Source organism: Rhagoletis pomonella, unplaced genomic scaffold (assembly GCF_013731165.1).
Source record: "Rhagoletis pomonella isolate Grant_MI unplaced genomic scaffold, Rhpom_1.0 Rhpom_scaffold_00008, whole genome shotgun sequence".
Classification (NCBI taxonomy): domain Eukaryota; kingdom Metazoa; phylum Arthropoda; class Insecta; order Diptera; family Tephritidae; genus Rhagoletis; species Rhagoletis pomonella.
This window is the reverse complement of record NW_023458562.1, coordinates 10,443,220-10,468,233: the sequence shown is the minus strand read 5'-3', so window position 1 is coordinate 10,468,233 and position 25,014 is coordinate 10,443,220. Positions and strand designations below refer to the sequence as shown.

The 25,014-nt window shown below is 34.9% G+C and overlaps 1 protein-coding gene across 5 annotated transcripts in view; it reads right to left on the bottom strand.

Moving 5' to 3' along the window:
• Positions 1-4,874: 4,874 nt before the first annotated feature.
• The window catches only part of LOC118744151 (matrix metalloproteinase-14), a 396,751-nt gene continuing 376,611 nt past the window's right edge, over positions 4,875-25,014 (bottom strand). For 3 of the 5 annotated variants that reach the window (XM_036476932.1, XM_036476931.1, XM_036476934.1), the window contains exon 7: positions 4,875-6,203. In XM_036476932.1, coding sequence (XP_036332825.1) covers positions 6,052-6,203 — 152 coding nt within the window. In that variant the 3' untranslated portion in view covers positions 4,875-6,051. The remainder of the gene's footprint in view (positions 6,204-25,014) is intronic. The other 2 variants (XR_004993511.1, XR_004993512.1) reach the window with 1 other exon arrangement.

Sequence of the window (25,014 nt, the reverse complement as noted above, 5' to 3'; positions counted from 1 at the left end):
CGGGGCGCTGCTTACCAACGTCACCAGAGCATTACTCTCCTATAGTGCAAGAGCGCCACTCACCGGCGGCACCGGAGTGAAACTCACCGGCATTGCCGAGAGCGCTACATACCGACACGACCAGAGCGGGACTCACCTTCATTACAAGAGCGCTCCACATCGACGCGGACAGGGCATCACTTACCGACGTTAGCAACGTGCCACTCATCGGCGTCAGCAGAACGCTGCCCACCAGTATTAAAGCCACGCCACCACGGCATAACGGGTCAACGACGGAATACGGAGCCGTTACCAGAAGCGACATTACTGGAATTTTCCACCGTGATCCTTTCTTTGTTATATGTTTTATAGAAATTAAGGAAATCTAAATAATAAAGTACGATTTACCAGAGCCCCGAAACTACAAATTTATTGTAACGAACCCTGGACACGGCGAGTATACCCCAGCGTTGTAGAAGAAGCGTCGGGGCAGTAAAAACGCTTCGTTACTGTAGATTACTCGAAAACGGTATGGAGACATATGAAATCAATCCCATACTCTTAGAGAAAATTGGGGCTATTTGAAAAGGGGACGTGGCGCCTTTCACATGTACAGTTTTGCTAGGTTATTTAAGACGGCAATGGAAATATGCCTTCTGACAACCACCAAACCGTAATATTAGAAGATAAATGCGTCGCTGAAAATCTTGAACGTAAACTGTTGGTGAAAATGTTGGACCAAAATGTTTCAATACAAAGAACTTATTTGGGCGGAACAAAGTTCGCTGGGTCTGCTAGTATATATATATATATATATCTCCGGTTTACGCAAAATATATATACACTTAAGGCAGATATTTGTATATATTTAACTGATTTTTATGTTAAGTATTCGACGGTATTTGACAGTAGGACCCAGTGGTATTTTAAAAATGAAATGTATACTACATCGTGTACTTCCTTTGGCAACTGATTTTTTTTTTTTTTTTACTTCAAAATGCTGCTTGCTGAGATATCGGTACATTCTCACTGTAAGCTTGACTGACTTCCAAAACGTCAATTGCTTTGCATACGTACAAAGTATTAGGTTCCACAACGTCGAACTACAAAATATTGACAATGTATACTGTTCAAAAACGCAGCCGAAAAGTTATCGAAATGCATCGCTAGAGCAATCAGCGCATCAGAAACAAAGTTGATGCTTCGTTTGTTATTGGTTAGCATTGGTGTTTTAGAAATGGAAAATTCAGAAAAATTGCTCATTGCTATATTGAATATATAAAATATGCAATATATATGGTTGCAATGTGTCGCAACTCTGCATATACAAACAGTTTGAATACCGCAGTATAACAGTTTCCAAACCTTGTATTGATACATTTTGGAAGTCAGCCCTTTTTGGTGTGGTATACATAAATACATTGATCTTCAGCTTTTCCTTTATTTCATAAAGATGAAGTTCGTGACAAAGTTGCCGCTGCGCAGCAGAAACAATTTTACATCGCTGTAGTAGATCACAGAATAAATAACAGCAAAGAAATGTATGTTTCGCTTCATGCAAATTCTGCACAAAACAAAACTCAACTAGGTATGTTAGTTCAACAGATCAACATTCAATCAATTGAGTTAGACTTTAATACAGGCATACATATGTACATAACTCTGTTTAAATTAGAATTGATATGGTAAAGTAATTTAGCCCTGTTTTTTTTTATGGGAATCCTGCCTCTGTCTAGCCGAATTCTATTTTTCCACCGCTGTAGTGGCATGCACAAACAACAGCAAATCAATGATGTACATATGTATGTCTGTTTCTTGGGCTTCATGGGAACTCGGCACATTGTTTTCGCGAAGTTGGTAAATTAGCAAGTGCGTTAAAGGCTGATTTTTTTGGCTTATACAAAGTTGAATTTCGTTACTAAATATAAAAAAAAAAAATCTTTAAAATAACGGAATAGTGCGAAGTGTTTAAAAATGCCTAAAGCTAAAAGAAATTTTTCAAGACAAACGAGAGCCGCAAGGGCAATGGCCCGTAGTCGGAGAATAGTAGCGGCGGCGCGAATAGAAACAATGCCTGCAATCGGAATTAGATCTGCGTTTATTTATGGACCTCAAATCACATATCAGTACCGTACTTATCAGCAGTGTTGCCAAATATGGGCTTTTCCTACCAAAACTGGTAGGTTTATTTCCATTTGGTAGGTTGGTAGGATAGATTTGATTTTGGTAGGTTCCGCGACAATAATAGTTATTTGCGAAAAATATAAAATATTGATCTTCACACACTTTATCAACTTTGTTTACACGAATATTTCACCGCTGAAGCCCACCATTGTCCACCTGACAGAGAATTTATTGTAAGACTTGAGGAACATCACCAAAACTAACCTATTGATCTTTCAATATGGTAGTAAGACCCGTTGTCACATATGCGGCACTGGCCTGGTGACCAAAAGCTACGCAAGTAAAGGAGGTTTTCACCTTTAGCAAGCTGTACCGACTGGTCCGCGTGGCCATTACAGGAGCTATGGGCACCTGTCCAACGGATGCCATTGGTGTCATTACAGGCGTTTTTCTTTTGTCTATCCGGTTTGAAAGAGGCCTGCAGGAGCGCCTACGACTGCCTAGTATGATCAGCAAGAAATTTTGGGATCTTCGAGGTCATTTGGAGGTTCTAAAGCCATTACTGGATAATCCCGAGTTATATTATCCTACTAGATCAGAATTCCTGGAAGGGACTACCGACGGATCAATGAATGAAGAGAGTGCTGGGGCAGGCGTATTTGGACCGAAATTCCAGAAAGTCTGCCAATTTACGCATACCCAACTATATTCCAGGCGAAAGTCTTCGCAATCGTGGTCTGTGTAGAAGGACAAATGGGGCCAAATTAAATATTATGTCGGATATCCACGCAGGTTAAACGCTTTTAGACTCTTTTAAAACGGCATCAGGCTTGTGGATAGCTGTAAAACTCTTTTGAGCCACTTGGAAGCCAACTATAACGTAACGCTGTGTGGGGTTCCGGGACATGAAGGGTGTGAAGACACCGAAAGCTGACTGTCTCGCAAAGCGTGGAGCCCAAACGCATTTGCATGGTCCCTAGCCTTTAGTGAGCTGGTGGAGGAAACTTCAGAGCATATTCTATGTGACTGCCCACGTATCATAAATACCAGACTGATACACCTTGGGGAAGGATTGTCTTCATTCAAAATTTTATTTAATCATGGCACCATCCAAATTGCCTAACTTTTGAAAGAGAATAAGGGTGGAATGATTACAATTAGGGTTAAGAACAATAGATCTTCTAAGGTCGCAGCGCGTGTATCCCAGACGTAATAATAAGAATATAGTCGATGTTTTTGCAAAACCGCCCATCGCCCAATTGTAAAACCGCCTATCTTACGGCACTCAAATTTTACAGGAGAGCGAAAAAACAGTTTACTCTTTGAAGGCATTGCCTTGTTAGGCGATATCTTATCTAGCTATTATTTCACAAATCTGGTGTTTTAATAACGATTTAATGATTTTTATGCAGAAATCTCGATGCCTTGTCATTAAAAAAATATTAAAAACTTAAATAAAATTTTGGTAGGTTTTGGTTGATTTTGGTAGGAAGTTTTGGTAGGGAAAAAAATTTGTCTGTGGCAACACTGCTTATCAGTGTCAGTGAAAAATATAATATCGTTGCCTCAGTCCCAAACAGAGTTGTTCAGACTATCCGGCATAGTGCCGTTATTTACCGTCAGTGCTGCTTCAGTGTTCGTTCCGCAATTTTTTTATACACTCTAAAAAGTGCATGTGAAACAACTACTGAAAAGTGTTTATTTTCAAACAAAATCTGTGTAAATAAGTATACGCATAAGATGTTCATGACTGAGTTTTTGAACAGGAGATGTTTAAAATTGCAAACGTTTTTAACGCAAAAATACATTCCCTACTAAAAATAAAAATTAAGTACATTTTATGTGTAATTTTGCTCTAAGCGACAAATTTGGTATATAAAAGTAAACAGGCAGTGTTTAATTTTATTAACACGGTGTCTAAATTTACAGACATTAGGAGAGGAGACTGGTAACCTCTCTTAATATGCGTTAATTTAAACAAAAAAATTTTAGAGCAAATTTTAAACATTTGATGTGTAAACTGTGTAATTGTGAACACTAAGAAAATTCTATATAAGTTTTTGTAGTTAAATTTAACTAATGAATTTAAAATAATTAAGTTAACGGCCCTAAAGGCCAAATTCACAGTGCTGTACTGAAATTCTGTAGTTAACTGCCGATTCAGAGTTAACTTCGCACTGTGAATTTGGCCTTAAGTGTTTAGAATTCAACAAACAAATTTCAAATTTGTTCTACGCCACACATATGGTAAGTAAAAGTTAAAAAGCAATATTTAAATTGATTAACACGGTGTGCAAATTTGCATACATTAAGAGAGGAAACTGGTTACCTCCTTTAATATGCTTAAATTTAAACAAACATTTTTTAGAGTGCAGTTAACTCGGCAAAGATTTGTTTGCGTATTTCACTGATGAGGTGACGGTATTCTATTACAAGTTTTGTTTGGTATGGAGGGAAAATTAATCGAGTTGGTACGGAATTATCCAGAATTATATAATTTGACAGTAATTGCCAATTGATCATACTTTTTTCATAACATCAAGGAATTTTTTTCTCAGTGTAGATCTGTTACGATTTTGGCACCATTAGCTCCACTTCTGATTTAAACTACCTTCAAAACCGACGAATACCGCGATACAAGTAAACCAATTTTACTAGAAAGATATGTACTAAGTATCAATTTATTTGTCGAGTTGTCAAACAAAGTTTTAAAGACGTGGAAATTAACGAGTTACAGAGTTTTAGTGTCCTAATATAAAAGTAAAACGACGTATTTTTGTATGTATGTCAAGACTGATGCATTTAAACTTATTCGTGTATGTACAATTCTCAAATGACTACAATATTCGGAGTTAAATATTAATTCCGTTATTCGAATTTGTCTACATATGAAATACATATATACATACATATTATTTATGTAATGTTATTTGTTTATAAGTATTGCTAAACTATATATTTTGATATAACACATTATATTCTTTTACAATAATATCTTACAAATATTCCTTATTTATATAACATAATTTATATTTACTGTACAACGACTTCAAGGCAGGAGAACATACTTTTTCTAATTTTTGTTGGCAAATAATGCACCTACATATGTACACATAAATTAAATAATATGCCAATACTATCACTCCATTCTTGATATAGAAATATGTAAATTGTGGAATGTATGTACATAGTTACTTTATTTCTGATTCCTTCATTTATGTATAAATACGGAATTTTTCGATATCTTTTTGTAGCTATTTACTAATTTTATTAAATTTAATAGGTGTCTATGAATTTAAAAGGGTATTCACAATAATATAAATTTTGGTTTCAAACTGAACTGCAATTGAAATTTATTTCCTCTTGCTGAGTTACAGATCGTTTCAAAAATTTAAATTTTTTTCAGTGATCAATTCCGTTTGGAGGGACGATAATGCATACCAATGTATAGTCAAATCGAGCGCCAGTGAAGAGTCACTCATTTATGTAAGAATTGGTACAGGAATTTCTTCAGTATTTCAAAGCGATGCCTTTTGGGGTTTACAGAATTATTTCTTTTCGATTTCGTTTAAAGCAAGTGAATACATATTTTACAAATGAAAACGTTAAATGTCACAATTCATTCCCACCTACTTAACTTAATCTAAGAAATGGTCTTACATACAATATTAACAGTATAAGTATGCAAAAAAGTATTTATGGATTTTATTAAAGCTAGTTTCCATGTTCACAACGCTTAAAGAATAACTGGCAAAATTCATTTGAATTGCATTAGGGTGAATGCACCCATCCTTTATCTTCATATCTAGCATACATAACAATCGTTGATATGGCTTTAGTTTAATGCCTACATACATATGTATGTAGCTCATATGTATATACATATGTATTTGTACATATGGATATGTACATTTGTATATGCAGATTTATTATCTCCTAGTTAATGTTTTAGCTGCTCTTAAATTTATACATGAACATCATCAATGCCGTCGTCAGCAGCGTGCTCCAGATTTGCGCTCCTTGAAATTTCCGGGCGGAATTGCTTTGTCTTGAGGCATCAGCTTCCGGGGATTCGTCGTGCGCTTGATGGTCATCATTTCCTATATATGACATACGTATAAAAATGCATTAGTTTCATGAAATTTAAGTTACAAAGTGAATATGGTAAAACACTATTATCTGTATATCGTCACAATCAATGCAAAAGGTCCGATTTTACGAATTTAAAATTTTATGGAAGAGACAACAACCGTTTCAAATTTACACCCAAAGGAACAGTTTTGTAACTGTGCTAAAGATGGCATTAAAATTTGGTATGGGGTTTTATCTGAGGAAAAACGAACGGAATATTTAAAAAATGTAAGTAAATCATTTTGCATTCATGATGATGATATTTATTATGAATAACTGCGGAAATAACATACATACATATGCGGGCCCTTATTTATGGCAATGTATAAATGTACACATGTAATATTAAAAGTGTCAAAGCTATGTACGTGTATGTGGATATGCAGGTTTGTTTAGAAAGTAAAAAAAAAAAACAAATAACAAACAAACAAATAAAACATTAAAACTAAACTGTACTATGCATATAAAATGTAAAACAAATCTAAAAAACAGGTACACTTTCAAAACACAAATTTTATTTTTTTCAATTTGTGGGCACACCTATGTTTTATACATCAATCTATTCATAATTTCTTAATAAATCGATAAATAGTGTAATTCATTTTCATCAAGTGCTTCAAAAGTTAGACGAGGAATAAACATTTAGATAGCTGAAATAATAAACAAAAAAAAGCTGGGATCACATTACGCTGTGCTAGTTGTAAATTTTGAGCAAAGATATTGGAAGTTGAACTTACTTAATTGGGACGTGCTGAATTCAATAGCATCCCCCGTTTTACAAGATTGGCTCCGCTTTTCGAGATAACGGTACTTGAAAATTTGATTCAGTTTTAAATGTTTTATAAATAACTCCCTAAGTTTTTAAGTTATTTTACTAAAATTTTGCACATACCGGGTTTTTACCTGCCTAACTGGAGGAGTTATATGGGAGCTAGATGTTATAGTGAACCGATTTCAATGATTTTAAGAGATAGTGAATGTATCATTAAAATAGTCGTGTGCGAAATTTTACTAAAATATCTTCAAAACTAAGGGAGTGGTTTTATAAAATAGTTAAAATTGAAGCAACGTTTCAAGTACCGGTATCTCGAAAAGTGAAGCCAATCGGGCATGTTGATTTGATTGATATCACGCTCGAAATATTCTGACTACAAGAAGGACCATCATTAGAAGTAGTAAATCGGGGTTTTTACACACTTCTAGTGAACATTTTATTGAAGCATTTTACAGGCATATTTAACGTTATAAGGACTAATAGTTATAACAAGTAATTTTTAGCAAAAAAAACCGACTTAAAAAATATATATATATCTATATATTTCATGATCCAATGATCGGATTTAAACCAAATTAGTATGGGACGACCACCTCTGAGACACTACCTTTCCGTTGCAAAAAGAATTATTGAAATCGGTTGACGTGGTGCAAAGTTATGCGGCACGGTGGGCAGGAAGCAAAGATAGGTTGCATAAAAATGTCGACAAAAACTGAAAGCAGGGTTGTATTTGTTGATATTTTTAGGTTAAGAATCCCTTTGAATTGAAATCCTAGCTGCTCCTGTTTTAAAGATATCCACATTTTACATAGTTATGATAGGACCGACTTTTGCGAAAGAGAAAAACATCCTTGTGAATTAAATATTCAACAATGTATGTGTGAGTAAATGTGTGTATATATATTATGTGAAAATATAAGTTTATGTAAGTTTTTAGCCGGTTTCAATCGTTTCCAAGGCGCACCACGTAGACGCAACTTACTTTGCACCTCTTTGTTCTTTTTTTGGTTTTTTTGGTTTTATTTTTTTTATATTTTTTTCTTGCTTTATTTTTTTATATTTGTTTTTTGTTTCCTTTTATTTTTTTTGTTGGCTTACCATATAATATAGTCACGCATTTTAGTATTTAAATATTTTATTATTTAGTTAAGTTTTTATATATGCTGGAATGAAAATGTCATTACAGTTTTCTTCAGGCGACTCACAAAAGTTGGTTTATCAATCATATTTATTTTGAATCTATCCCAGAATTTAATGAATTCCCTATGAACTGACTTCCCGGCCTGCTCGGACCATAATCCTAAACCATCGTTATTCAAGAATGAAATAGATTGCTTTAAATGTTTAAGGATAAAATGGATTTTGACAGTTTGAGAAATTCCAGTACTTTTCAAAGCTGTGCGGAGTTCGTTAAGATTTTTATCAAAATTACTAAGATCCGCTTGTTTTGCGGAAAACCATGTATTCACGATTTTGCTCATGGCTTTGAACGAGGCAATATATTTGGTATTGTTTTTACTGAGAGTTTCTTCCATACAAACTATGTTGGACATTTTTTTGTATGTGGAAGACACTGTCAGCAAAAAATAAATAATTGCAAAAAATCAACGAAATTTTCTGGTAACTTCAGACTTGCACTTTACTAATTGGCTCAAAAGCTACATTTTAAACATTTTTCTAAAAGATGTGATTAGAAATTGTGATCAGATGAAAGTGTCTCCGAGCCAATAATTTTGTACGGCACGGTACTTATAAGTAATCTAGGTTTCACGAAAAAAAAAAAAACAAATACAAGGTAACATTAAAATATCAGTCATTTGTTTCGTTGCTGTGAGCTTGTTTCAAAACTTCTGGCTTTTGCTATAATTGTAAAACTCTGTGCATGTCATTTTAACGTATTTAGGTACATACTTATATTAATCATCAACTATTGCTTATGCAAAACGTGCTACATTTAAAAAAAAAATCGCATATGAAAAAGCACCAACCCAACTCGTAATAATTTAAGGATACAAATTTTAGTATTTAGTATAGAAATATTCAATTGAAATACGCCAATATTTAAATGAAGCGCTTGCACTTAACGGATGCTTTTTCATAATTAAGTTAAAAAAAATTTATTTAAATTCCATGCTGTCTGTAATGGGATTTGAACCCTGACGCTCTGGAAATTAGCAAATTGTGGCAAGCATCTTCGTGCACTCAGCTACAGCCAGACATGTAAATGTGCACTCAAATGTTCAGTTTGATTCAACACCACGTGTGCGTGGTATGAAAGTATTGTTTTTAAGTACGAACATTTCAAAACGATAATCAAATAAAACATATTCATGTTTACTATGCGTTATTTCCCCCAGTAAATTCATAAAATTTGTCTTAATATTACAACGCCTTTTTCTCTCAGCGTAGTCATTTTTAAGCAAAATTTGTGCAATCAAATCGAAAACCGGGACACTTAAATGAAACCCGGGACATTTTAAGGTTGGACCGGGACACCGGGACAAATAGTCTAAAACCGGGACATGTCCGGGAAAACTGGGACGTCTGGCAGCCCTACACACAAAGCGCATACTTTCATCCGATTTTCTTTATGATCGCATTTGTGTTCTGGATGTACAATAGTCATTATTTCCTGACAGAAGAGTACATAAATACCAAAATAAATCTCATACAAGCTTTGAATTTATTTACTTATTATGCGGAGTACCGTTGGCCTAAGTTAGAGCATTTTTATTTCTTGCACAAGCGCAGTGCGACTTGCCTGCGCTACTTGCTTATAGCAACAAACCTTTAATAAAAAATTACTACCGTATTATATAGCATACAATATTGTATACATACATACATATATTGCGATATTAAAAGTGTTTGTAATGAGAAAGTTCACGCTACAGAAAAAGGTAATTGTGGTGTTTTATCTAAGTTGTATACCGGTAGCGCCCAATAAATCTCGATCAATTATTCTTTCGGTAGGAAAAAATGAAAATGTTTCACATTGATTTGATCCGTTTTAGTGAGTTAAAAAAGGGGAACAGATTTGTATGAGATTTCTTTTCGTATAAATATGCTCTAATTATCGAGAAGTACGCCTTCCAAATATATCCTATCAGAAGTATATAAAATGTGGATATCTTTAAAACAGGAGCAGCTAGGATTTCAATTTAAGCGGATTCTTAACCTTAAGATATCAACAAATACAACCCTGCTTTCAGATTTTGTCGACATTTTTATGCAACCTATCTTCGCTTCCTGCCCACCGTGGCGGTAACATACATACAAAAAAAATATTCCGACGAACTGATAACCTCCTCCTTTTTTGGAAGTCGGTTAAAAAGATTTAAATCGCTTCGATGCATTTTCCCAATGTGCCTTCAATTAAGATGTTTTCGAAATAAAAATTACGCTCAAGGTCTCGGAATATTTTATCTTTAAAAGTTGGTTTATTCTGAAAGCACACCTCTTGCTAAGGCACTATTATTCGTAATTGTTTGTAGAATACAATACATACTTCAAAAGTTTTTAAAAAGAAATGCTTCAAAAACTATACGCGGTAAATCGAAAACTTAGACAATTGTGAAAAGTAGAGTAACAAACTTAGAGTTACTTGCCATTTAGTTATTTTTAAGGGCACATTTTAGTTATCTACTACATATTAAGTGTTCACATAAGTACTAATTGCCCATAAAACCAGTATATGGTGTGCTTCGAAAGTTATGACATAATTAATTTTTCACCTTTTAAAATTTACACAAAAAATTCACTTGTTTTTATTTTTAATATTTTTTTTTGTATAAAAACATCTATAACTCAAAAGTTATGCTACGAATTGATTTGAGGCTTCAAGTATACGCCTATGAATTATATCCAAAAGCAACCAGCTTAATATAGTTTACTGCAATGAAAATAAAGCTAAAAAACACATATACATACATTGACATTTCTGAATTATAGGAGAAATATAATGCATGTACAGTGACCCCGCACAAACGTGTGCACGAAAAATTACAGCTCTTTTTAACCGACTTCCAAAAAAAGAGGATGTTATCAGTTCGTCGGAATATTTTTTTTTTTTGTATGTATGTTACCGCATAACTTTGGACCACGTCAACCGATTTCCATTCTTCTTTTTGCATCGGAAAGGTAGTGTCTCAGAGGTTGTCCCATAATAATCTGGTTTAGATCCGTTCATTGGATCATGAAATATATATAGATATATATATATTTTTTTTAAGTTGGTTTTTTTTTGTTAAAAATTACTTGTTAATTTAATAATTACGGGAACCAGTTAGTCGTTGCTTGCTTAATTGCATACATCGTGCAATTAGAGAAAACAATTAGGTTATACTTTATGACACTTTCTGTCCCTAACGCTCACAGTAACACAATTAATTTCATTGTATTGATTTATGCTTTAAATTTCTAATTTTTGAATGAAAATATTATAGCAAACTTTTCAAACATGATACTTTCATGAGTGAAAATACTCATTTAATGCCAAGGCATATAACAGGGGTGGGCAAGGCCGAGGCCGAAAAGAAACACATGTAAATTCTAAATGCTACAAAGAGCCACAAGAAAAACAAAAAAAAATATTTTTAAATAAAATTATTATTAGAAATGAAAAATATTAATTTTATTATTATTCTAATGTAAGTAAGATTCTTTGGCCAAATTTTCAAAATCTGGTTTTACGTCAGTTAAAGCCGTTCGTAACAGTTCTGTTAAATGTTGGTTAGTCTATAGGTACGTTCGTTTAAAATCTCCAGTTAAAAATGTTCAACAGCAAAATTCCGGCGAAATGTCATCTGTTCTCTCCCAAGAGAAAAATATCGAAAATACTAGGCGAGCTTGTAGGCAAAAAGTACACACGGTGAGCGAATTCGAGGGTTTTTTTGACGTTTCGCTTCATCGAATTCACTTTTTCGTAATTTTACTTTGAGTTCGCGATTCGCTCCGCTTTAAAAATGAGGACGAAAGAGTTGACCAAAGAAAATTTGACGCTTAAATGTAAAAAAACGCAAGGAATGCCGCAAAAAAGTCATCGTGTAAATGCACGAGGATTTTCGAAGACTTTTTTTAAAAGGGAACGGAACGTGAAAAAAACGCATGGTGAAAAGTCGTCGTGTAAATTGGCTCATGGTGAAATTATACCAGATGAAAGATTTGACACTATCATATTCTAAAATTTGCTTCAAAAATTTGTATAAGATAGCCGAATGTCAGGAAAATAAAACGTGAAGGCTGTTTTATTACTTCACCAGTTTATAATTTCACCATGAAAATGCATCATCATAAATACATATTTACAAATGTACGCATACTAATTTTAAGAATTACTCCAATATTACCTTCAAAGAATCTTAATTGAATCACTTCTCAGCCAGCAAAAAATCCGAAAACCGATCCGAAAACGGGGAAAAAGTCGAGGAAAACCGGATTTTTGCCCGTCTACCGATTCCATTTCCGCATACTTTAATAATCCGTTTTCCCAGTACAGTGTGCGGCAGAAAAGTATGTACACAAAAGTACCGAAAATGGTGGTGAAAAGGCTACGTTTTCGGCTGTTTTTTCTGAAATTTGTCTGATTGAATTTTTCCTTCAATACGCTTTCCTTCTGCACTTCGCAGATACTTTTTCATGGGTCAAAAAAAATAAAATAATAAAATAAAATAATTCTGGAAGCTAACAAATAGCGGCACACTCTTCTGCACGCTCAGCCACTGCCGACTACGCATGCATGCTTTCAAATGTTTAGCTTGAGCAAATAAAATACAATTATTGCTTTCAAATGAACGTTTTCCGGATACGAAAATTGATGATAACGGTAGAAGTTTTTTGTAAGCGTTTTCGGATACGGAATATTGAACTAAACTGCACTGTCGGCAAAATTAATGTTTCTTTGCTGGCTGGGTTCTTATGTGCACATATATGTACATACATAGTGTGACCAACTGTACGTAAATGACACGTACAGTACGTAAATTTGTAGCCATGTACCGTGTACCGAAGCTAACCACAAAATCACGAAAATGTACGTAAATTGAATCGAAGAAATATTGTTGTACGTAAATTTTATCGATAGGAGCGCACAACATACATAGGAACATGCAAATTTTAACTAATAAAAACTAAAAATATTATAATGAATCAGTTGATGGAAAGTGTAAACACCTCATTAAAAAACGTCAAAATGACGATAAAATCCCCAATACTGGCAACGCTGTCTGCTGAATACTTTATTTGTGTTTTTCTTGTGTCCGTTAAAGGTGGGTAACTCAGCAAATTTATAGGAGTTGACTCAATGACTCCAACTCACTTTGGGGAGTCAGTTCATTCAACTAACTCATTTGAGTCTTTGTATATTAAACTCATTCGTATCGTAGACTCGTTTTGAGGCATAAGTGAGGTATAGCGGCCGTTGAGATAAAACAAAAATTAAAAGTGGGCGTATTGAACGAGTATTTTCTTTGATCAATCAGATTTGGAGCGATGAGAAATTACAACTGAAAATCGAGACTTTGCGAGATCTTTTGTTTGTTCGGTACAACATTAAAATGACTTGTACGGAATTTTTCGAATTCGTAAAGAAGCAGCCTCAAATGCTGAAAGAAATTGCATCAGATGGAAAATACGCGTTCAGGAAAACTACTCAAAATCAATGAATTGATTACATAGGCCGACACTTTTGTAATTTAGCAGCAATTGCATTATTTCTGCTTTGAATGTATGTATGTACCTAAATATTTCTCAATTCGCAAACAAATATGCTGAAGTTTGTACGTCAAAAATGTGTTTGGATATCGACTAATAAACAGCAATAAAATCGTTTCCAAAAGTTTTCTTTAAAATTTTGTGTTGCTACAATCTTTTGTGTACGTAAATGAGTTTTTGAAAAAGTGGTCACACTATACATACATATGGACAGAAACGAATACCTTATAAAGGAAACCACGTAATTATATGAAAGAAATGTTTATGAAACTGTTTTATACACCGTTTTGTTTCTATTCGCCCAATATTTTTCCGCGTTTAGCTTATTTAAATATTTAATTCTAAAAAATATAGGCTGCATTTCTTTATCCATTCTGATCGTTTGGAATACACTTTTTTGTTTACGTATTCTTTAGAACGGTCTTGATAATATGTTACTGTATATTTCAAACGCATTCGTTTATCCTGCCTGTGAGATGGGGTTGTCTGGAATGTATAAAAAAACGCAGCCATAGTTTAAAAAACTAAAAAATCGCTTTCCATAACTTCCATTCGTACTGTCATCAGGTTACTTTAAGAATGAAAATTTAAAAAAATCGCTGCATCTTTTAGGCGCATCAATAGGGAGGTAAAAACATCCGGCACTTATAAAAAAATGATTTAATATTTTCTTCTACATACGTATCAGTGTAAATCCAGGTCCCGACGTGGTAAGTGAGCATAATTTTGTATGAAAATACTTATTTCTTGCAGACTTACTCAGTTTTGAACCTCTCTTCAGGAATTTCAGGCACAGGAACCTCCCAGGGCATGGGAACTGCACCTGGGTATAAACGCTTGCACTTAAAAATATTTGCCTGCAATGGGCAAGTAATAAAATCACTCGCGTTGAAATGATTTTCACAGACACGGGAAGAATCTTCCAATTGAACACCGCAGCTTTTCTCCCAACGAAGTCTTCTAGCTTCGGGCTAAGCGCCTTAAAGTATCACACTACTTTAACGTCTTGGCTCTTGCCACACAGAATGCAAGTTGAAAAGGGTTAAAAGTTATTCATCACTTGACATTATAGTCGGTGTTCAAAAGAGAGAAATGTCAAAATCACCTCCACCTTATTTAATATGCCTTGGTCAACTTCAAAAATATTCGGCGGCGGCGGCGACGCCGGCGCGTCTGGAAACGCCGGCGCTACTGCTCATACGGTAGATTTCAAAGAGCCATGAGGCTACTAATCTTATCATTTCAACTCGTCAGCGTTAGGCATTCGCCATGCCAATTATTCTATTATTATAATTATATTTATTTCATTATTGAATTAGTTTTAAATTTAAATATTGTTACTTCCTACTTGAATTAAAATTTTGAGTGTCTGGCGCTGATTGATGGGCGAACAGAAAAAGGTCTGAGGTATATACATACATACACACACGGATCTCTATGTTCTCTACAGATCCGTATGTACTATTTAAATTTAAAGAAAGAGAAAAACTTTAAAAGTTTAGTTATTGGGGTATTTTATGTCGCTCTCAAGAAATTTTTGCAATAATCTTATCAACCGTTATGTTAAATTACGGAGTTCTAACGATTTGTTGCGGATTACATATTGAAAACACGGTTGGTCTACTTTTTTCCCAAAAGTATTAACTCATCAACTCGAACCAGAACGGGTCGTTTTGACCCACTGTTGAAACAAATGGCTTATAGGTGGTTAAAATTTCAACTAAAATATGAAGCGCCCAATTTTTCTAAGGAGAACCGAATGTAATGAAAAATAATACTAATGTTTACCATAAAGAGGGAACTTTAACCCTGTGTAGAAAACATTGCGATGCGGGGGAGCAAAACCTTCCTGGGGAATGCTAACGTAATTTTCACACAGCCACCTAGTACTTGTATACGTATGTGGGACCCCAGAATAAAACAACTTACGAATGTAAATATTAGCAAAAACTGTGTTTGTTTAAAATATTAAAAAAAAAATATTAAGAAAAATCTACTTGTCTTTGTTTTATCTCCAATAATTGAGGAGTTAGATGCAAAGAGGCCCCTTCTATTATAACTGCTTTCTGAGATATTGGCGTTAAAGTTTTTGATGTGTTACAACTTTCCTGTTGTTGTAGTAGGTGTATAAGAAAGTAGTATTGTTGTAGTATTGAAAAGAATTGTCTACTGCGGAAAAAATCGTTAGATTACCAGTATTCGATCCCAATTTAACTGTAATAAACGCTTTCGTCAAAAAATATGTTACCTATGTTTTTTTTGAGTTACGCTATTTTTGGAAAAATTAAGGAGATCATATTCTTGTCCAGTGGCCCAAATTATGCAAAAGAAAACTAGTTTAAAAATGTAATTTTCATTTCGTAAAATTGTGTTTTATACAAGTAGTATTTAGTTCCTTCAAACGATGTATTCAATGTACATACATCATGAAAATTTTGTACAAAATTCCTTAGGCGCCGAATGCCGCCGCCGCGCCGATATTTTCGTAACTCGGCGGCGGCGCGTGAGGAATGACAAAAAACGGCGGCGGCGGCGGCGTGGCTCGGCGGCGTATACCTCTAATACATACATACAAGGCGAATTCATTTAAAAGTGTTAAAGTATAAACCTTGGCGAATTTATACATGATGGTAGCAAGGATACAAAAACGACAACCACAATGCCAATTGGCTCCATAGTTTACATGTATTTTACTTTTTCTTTTGATGGGTTAATTGATAACAAAACCCGTGTAAATACAAGTTTCAAACTTTGTGCAATATTTAAAAAAAAATACAAAAAGCTTTCGTAAAAAATTCGCGCTTTTTCAATTAGATTTCCTAAAAAGATTCTGAGTATGCAGTTAGCAGCCCATTGAATTCTATTAGAAAAAGGTATATGTTTCAAATGGATAAAAAATGTACCGTTGTTTTTTTAGATTTTTTCGTCAAAGATGTTACAATTTTCTTCCATATAGAAATAAACTGTGTGTATTCGTTATATGGAAGCAAATGGGACAAAAAAAGTTCTAAAAAATCAGCGGAAATTTTTTAGTTATTTGAAACGCCTAAGCGAGTTTGGCCGAGTCAAAACAACACGCCAGTCGTTTCTATTCTGTGCCAACTGACCGCCAATTGGAAATGCCAAGTGAAGCTAAGTCCTTCTCCACCTGGTCTTTCCAACGCAGAGGAGCCCTTCCTCTTCCTCTAGTACCATCATCGCGACCCGCGTTGAATACTTTCAGAGCTGGAGCGTCGGTGTCCATTCGAATGACATGACCTAGCCAGCGGAGCCGCTGATTTTTAATCCTCTGCAATATGTCTATATTAGTGTTGCCAGATTTTTTTCCAGCCATATGGAATAAACGCATTATTTGTCCCAAATATACGGGATTTACAAAAACTTAACGGGACAAATGAGAAATAAAGCATTTGTATTTGTCAATGTTATTGTGGCTTATTAACATTTAATTTTAATATTTCTATTGAGCTTTGTACCACGATTATTTTATTAGGAACAAGTAAGAAAGTCTAAGTTCGGGCGGAGCCGAACATTAAATACCCGGCGCAAGTATTAAATATATGTTTTTCACTTTTCCGAAAGCTACCGCTACAAGGTAAGCCAGGGTGTATCAATTTTGAGTAAATTAGCGTCCTTAAATTTCGAAATATTGAAATTTCAAGCATTTCTGAAATTTACCGTTATATGAAAAGCGGCCGTAATTTTAGTCCGATTTCAATAATTTTCATGTGTTTTGCTTTTATGTGGCAAGCATAATAACCATACCGAGTTTGGTACAAATTGGTAGAACGGTTACCGAGATACATATATGCGATCATAAGTGGGCGGTGCCACCCCCGTTTTCCAAAATTTTATCACAAACGTATTTCTTGGTAAAGAATTGTTGCAAGCATCAATATCAATTTTGAGTGAATAATCTTCAGTCGATTTTTTTTTTAAGTTTTCGTATTTCTGAAAACCGTTATATAGGAAGTGGGCGTGGTTACAGTCTGATTTCGCCCATTTTCAATACCAACCTACCTTGGATAAATGGAAACCTCCATAGCAAATTTCGTTGAGATATCTCAATTTTTGCTCGAGTTATCGTGTACACGGACGGGCGGACAGACGGACGGATAGACAGACTTCTCGATTTCTCTATTCATTCTGAGCATTTATGTATACATTTGTCTATATCTATCTCGATTCGTTTTGGCTGTTACAAACAACCGTTATGTGAACAAAGTAAATATACCCTTGTGCACAAGAGCCCTCGGGTATAAAAATGGAAAAAGCAACAAAGTCTAAGCGGTAGAAGTTATAGCAGCTATTTCGGAGATCACCACATCTCCTCATCAGACTTCTTTTTTCTAGACTTCAGCAGGGATCGAATCCGCGTCATCGATGTACAAAGTCAGAAGCATTAACCACTGAGCTACGTACATCCCGTAAACTCTTGTTGCAAATTCATTTTTCCTTATTCAACCAACTACTATCAAGTGCAGCTGATTTGCCGCTATTTAAACCTGACAGCTTGGTTGTTGTTGTCAATTCTATACATGCGTTTTGCTTTCTTGTATAGTTTCCGGCAGGCTCTTCCTAATAAAATATTCGTGGTACAAAGCTCAATAAAAATATTAAAATTAAATGTTAATAAGCCACAATAACATTGACAAATACATAGTTTAGGAAGAGCCTGCCTGAAACTATACAATAAACCAAATAGATGTATGGAATTGACAACAACAACCACGCTATCAAGTTTAAACAGCGGCAAATCAGCTGCACTTGATAGTAGTTGGTTGAATAAGGAAAATGAATTAGCAACACGAGATTACGGGGTGTGCATAGCTCAGTGGTTAACGCTTCTGCCTTTGTACATCGAAGACGCGAGTACGATCCCTGCTGAAGTCTAGAAAAAAGAAGTCTGATGAGGAGATGTGGTGATCTCCGAAAAAGCTGCTATAACTTCTACCGCTTAGACTTTGTTGCTTTTTAAATTTTTATTAATAAAATAATCGTGGTACAAAGCTCAATAGAAATATTAAAAATAAAGCCTTTGCTTTAAAAGCCTAAATACGAACCAAACCCTAAAAACCACCAAAACCCATAAAAATCATACAGTTTCGTTCAAAATAATAGCAGCAAAACTCAAAATAATGCTGTTGGCAACTCATCTTTATTTATTTATTGTTAATAATTTTCATTTAAAATGTGGGTCGATCTATATCAGATGCTACATAAATAAAAGTTTCAAAGCTTGCAGGAAGTTCACAAAAACTAATTAAAATTAAAAAAATGTATAAGAAAATTTAGATTTTTTATTAGATTTCATAGAAAGATTTTGAGTATGCAGTTTTATATCATATTCAAACAAAGCTCCAAGTAACTAAAAATTACCATTGATTTTTTAGAATTTTTTTTTGTGGATGGTGTTGCGAATTTTCTTCCTTATAACTAAGGTGACCATATTAACCAACGTAAAATAAAGGACATTTTTTTCAAAATGATTTGGGGATACATACATACAAACTGTATGATAAAAGTACCTTACCCATATCATAATTTAAATCAAATATTTACCAGTTAATTATGTTATTTAATTGTAGAAGTTTCCCTGCAGTAGCGAAAAATTAAGCCAAATCTTTTCAAGAACTTCGCCATCCTCACTACCAAAACTGGTTTACCCTAATTCATACTGCACGATGAAGCCAGCACACAGCGGTTCAAAATTGAGATTTAATGTTCATAATTCACCGGAGCCTTTATTTTGCAACCAACTTTTTATTAAAAACAAAACAAAAATATTTATTTTGGTGAAAATGTTTTTATAACATTTCAAAATTTTTTTTTGTGTAATTTTTTTACTTTGGGTGAACCATACAATTGTTTTCAATTAGTTTTTGTTATGTAACATTTATTAACTGGAACAGGAGTTACATTTTCTTCAAAATTGCTACTTTTTCTGCATTTTGTACAAAAAAATGTTATATAATCAAATAAGAATTAAAATATCAGGCTCAACTGGTCTCTGGCAAATATTGTAATCTTTCATAAAAAAAAGTAAAAAGTAATCAAATTAAGTGAAAAATGAAGGCTCCAGTGAATTACGAACACTAAATGCCGGTTTTGAACCACTGTGCAGAAGGGGGTTTATCTTCTTTCAGTGGAGCTGGAAACTCAGCGTGCAACACTATCCTGGGCACAACTTTCCCTGTGCTTTATAGATTGTACAAAGATTACCGATTAAATAGAAACTCTTAAGTGGGGTGAGAAACAAACTGGCGAAGGTTTTTATTATATTTTATAAGGGACATTTTTACTTTTCATATTGGGTTTAAAAACTTACCTCTGAAAAATGCAGAGCTGATTTAAAGGACAGTTTAAGAAATAAAGGACAAAAGGCGTCCTTTATTTTGAAAAAAATTATAATGGGTTAAAAAAAAGGACTGTCCTTTAAAATAAAGGCCGGATGGTCACCGTACTTATAACGCATGAACAAAACTGACTTTTATATGGAAATTACTAAAAATCAACGGTAATTTTTAGCTATATTTCTCTTACAGAATTGCATGCAATAATGCTTGCTAATGACCTACTCACAATAGCCGCCTTAAAGCAAGACCATGCTGACTGGTAGATTACAAGTTGAAATTAATAACGAAATTGTCGAAAATTCGGGAAAACCCTTGTCCCGGCGGAACATTTCAAATTTAATGCAAAATACGGGATGTCCCGGCAAATACGGGACATTTGGCAACGCTAGTCTATATCGTTGTAAAGCTCATACAGTTCATCGTTAAATCGTCTGCGGTATTCGCCATCGCCAACTCACAAAGGCCCGTAAATCTTGCGCAGAATCTTTCTCTCTAAAACTCTAAGAGCCGCTTCATCAGATGTTTTCGTTGTCCATGCCTCCGCGCCATAGACCAGCACAGGTATGATGAGTGACTTATAGAGTGTGATGTTTGTACGACGGCAGAGGACTTCACTTCTCAATTGCCTACTCAGTCCAAAGTGTAACACTTGTTAGCAAGAGTGATTCTCCGTTGGACTTCAAGGCTGACATTATTACTGGCGTTAATGCTGGTTCCGAAATAAACAAAGTAGTTTACTTTTTCAAACTTGTAACTGTCAACTGTACCGTGGGTGCCAAGACGCGTATGCTCTGACTGTTTGTGTGATGACAGGAGATACTTCGATTCGTCCCCGTTCAGCATCAGACCCATTCGCTTTGCTTCTCTATCTAATCCCGAGAACGCAGAACAGGATTCCAGGATTTAGCGTATTGTGACTACCTGGTCTATGGTGGATTTGCTAGGTCCAAAGCCACACTGATAAGGCTCAATCAGTTCGTTGTCGGTGTGCTTCAGTCTTTCACACAATATACTCGATAAGACCTTGTATGCTACAAGGTTGATCCCGTGGTAATTGGCGTGTATGGCGGGATCGCCTTTCTTGTGGACTGGGCGGAGCACACTTAAATTCCAGTCGTCGGGCATGCGTTCATCTGACCATACTTTGCATACGAGTTGATGCATGTACCTTATCAGCTCCTCGCCGCCGTACTTGAATAGCTCGGCTGGCAGGCCGTCAGCTCCAGCAGATTTTTTGTTTTTCAGCCGCGTAATCGCTATTCGTACCACGTCATAGGCAGGCGGTGAGACATCGACTCTATCGTCATCGACTGGGGCCTCGGGTTCGTCTTCTGCACTACTTTCAGTGCTGTTGCCATTCAATAGGATGGAAAAGTGTTTCCTCCATAATTTAAGTCCGTTCTGGACATCGGTCACTAGGTCACCATGGTTGTTCTTACAGGAGTTCGCCCTGGTCTTGAAACCTTTCGTAAGACGCCGAACTCTCTGATAAAATTTTCGGGCGTTTTTCTGTCGGCCAGCTTCTCAAGCTCTTCACTTTCACGTATTTCGGCCTCTCTCTTCTTGGCCCTATAGGCCAAACTTGTACCTTAAAAAGCTCGACATTTTCACGAACGTTGATTAATCGAGCAAACACACTAAAATTTTGAAATACAATTTGGATTTTTTTATATGACAGAAAAAGATGCATTACAAATTCATTAATAACACTAGTGTACACGGAAGAAGAACTTTGCAAAAAAGTGTTTTTTAATTACACTGAGGGAAATAATGCATAGTAAAAATGAATACTTTATATTTGATTATCGTTTAAAAATGTTCGTATTTAAAAACAATATTTTCATACAAAATTTATTACGCACTTATTTGACTGTTCACATCTGAGTATGTATGTATATGCAAGTGTACATACACACCCCAAGCATGCAGAGCGCAGCACACACATACATACATAGTACAAATCGCGTGCTGTGGTGTTGATGGATATTCAACATTTGAAAGCAAATTTATATGGCTGGGTGTAGCTGAGTGCGCAAAGATGCTTGTCACAAGTTGTTGATATCCGGAGATGGTCGGTTCGAATTCCATTGCAGGCAACATGCAAATAAATTTTTATACCCGAGCGCACTTGTGCACAAGGGTATATTAATTTTGTTCACATAACGGTTGTTTGTAACAGCCAAAACGAATCGAGATAGATATAGACAGATGTATACATAAATGATCAGAATGAAAAAAGAAATCGATTAAGCCATGTCTGTCTGTCCGTCCGTCTGTCCGTCTGTCCGTCCGTCCGTGTACACGATAACTCGAGCAAAAATTGAGATATCTCAACGAAATTTGGTATGTAGGTTTCTGTTAATCCAAGGTAGGTTGGTATTGAAAATGGGCGAAATCGGACAATAACCACGCCCACTTCCCATATAACGGTAATTTCCAGAAATACGAAAACTGCGATATTTTAGTAACTACTGAAGATAATTCACTCAAAATTGATATTTACAATAATTTTTAGACGAAAAATAAGAATATTATAAATGTTTGGAAAATGGGCGTAGCCACGCCCACTTATGGTTACATGTGTATATCTTGGTAACCGCTGCACCAATTTCTTCCAAACTTGGCACAGTTGTTGGCCTTCGCACAACATACCAAATGGCCGAAAATTTTTTAAATCGCTCAATAACCACGCCTACTTCCTATATAACGGTAATTTTCAGAAATACGAAAACTGCGATATTTTAGTAACTACTGGAGATTATTCACTCAAAATTGATATTTATAATAAGTTTTAGACGAAAAATTAGAATATTATAAATTTTTGGAAAATGGGCGTAGCCACGCCCACTTATGGTTACATGTGTATATCTTGGTAAGCGCTGCACCAATTTCTTCCAAACTTGGCACAGTTGTTGGTCTTCGCACAACATACCAAATGGCCGAAAATTTTTAAAATCGCTCAATAACCACGCCCACCTCCCATATAACTACGGTGACCATCCGTTCTGTTTTTTGCAGGACCGTACTGTTTTTCAAAGGTCGGTCCTGCGTAGTTTTTCAAACCTGAAAAACCTGAAAATGTACTGATTTTTTCCAGGTGTCCTGCATTTGTCCCGCATTTTAATCGTTATTTTAAAATTATCGGACAACGGATGGGTTTTCTCAAAAAAGTGTTTTTAGGCACTTTTCGTAGCTTTTCTTCAATATCTCATGAAAAAGCGACTTACAGCTCGAAAGGTATTAATATGCCTCTTACCAAAATATATAACTTGTGGTGACTTCAATGAAAATTATTAGTGCTACAGGCGACCATTTGCATTTTGTCATCAAAGTCGAAAAAAGTGAGATTTTCAATCAAATATGTAGTTTTATTCGATAATTTTTTTCATTAGTTTAAAAATTCGATAAAGAAGATATATCATTACAGTAAATTTTGAGCCAAAGATAATGAAAATCGGATTAGAAATGCAGATGCTATGCAGCGCAATCTGCACAATATATATATTTTTGTAAAGGGCACATAAATACCTTTGTAACTCGTCGTTTACGTCCATTCATGACGTCGATTTTTGATAAATAACTGCGAAAAGTACCAAAAAACAAAAAAAAGGGTATTGTTTTCATTTTGAACGACTCAAAATTTGCCTATAAAATAATCTTTTAAAGATTTTCACTTTTCGTGTAAGCTTTTGTTATTATAATATGTTTTACTATACTTTTATAAATATTCATGTAATATCGATGAAGAAAACGCGATTCAAATCTCAAAATGTATTAAGAATTTTGAATCATAGATACTCTTTTGATATTTTTATACTACGTAAATATATGTAGGCATATTTTTGAAAAATTGTCCTTCATTTTGAATCCATATTTATGGTCACCGTACATATAACGGTAATTTAGAGAAATACATAATCTTCGATAAATCAGTAAATATTGAAGCTAATTTATTCAAAATTGATGCTTGCAACAATTCTTTACCAAGAAATACGTTTATGGTAAAATTTTGGAAAATGGGCGTGGCACCGCCCACTTATGATCACATATAAGTATATCGGTAACCGTGCTACCAATTTGTACCAAACTCGGTGTGGTTATTGTGCTTGCCACATATAAGCAAAACGTTGAAAATTATTGAAATCGGACTAAAATAACGGCCGCTTCTCATATAACGGTAAATTTCAGAAATGCTTGAAACTTCAATATTTCGAAATTGAAGGACGCTAATTTACTCAAAATTGATACACCCCGGCTTACCATCTAGTGGAAGGTTTCGGAAAGGTGAAAAAACATATATTTAATACTTGCGCCGGGTATTTAATGTTCGGCTCCGCCCGAACTTAGACTTTCTTACTTGTTTTTTTTTTTAGTTTTTTGTCTTGATTATTCACTTCGCGGATGCTTTTTCAGTATGAATGCGGTCATTTTCAATCAGTAAGATCAATTACGTTTCTATTTTATTTTGATATTTTTTTCCCCTCAGTGTAAGGGTCGGTAAACACGAAAACCTGTTATTGCAAAAAACTCCAGAAAAGCGAATACAACTTATCTTCTTTGGATACCTTTCGAGAGATATACTAAGCCTCATTGCGTTGATATTGGGCACGTTTAGAAGGCGCAACAGCTCAGTAACTCTTGCCATTGCACCTTCTGAACGCGTTGTTTTGTACTTCTGATCAACTGAACAGTTGCGTGTTAGATGATCGTAATATTTTTCTGGTCATCTGAGAGAACATGTTGTTGAGAGTTGAATTTGACAGCTAATGCATCAAGCCGTTCAGAAGACGCGCAACGATCACTGATTTTTTTTTAGCAACGGTTGCGCTCAACTGCTGCGCCTTCTGAACCTACCCATTTTTGTAAAGTACCTTTTGAGTTTCAGGCGTTTAATTTTGAAGGAAATGGAAATTTTCAAACTCTTTCCAAAATTGTTAA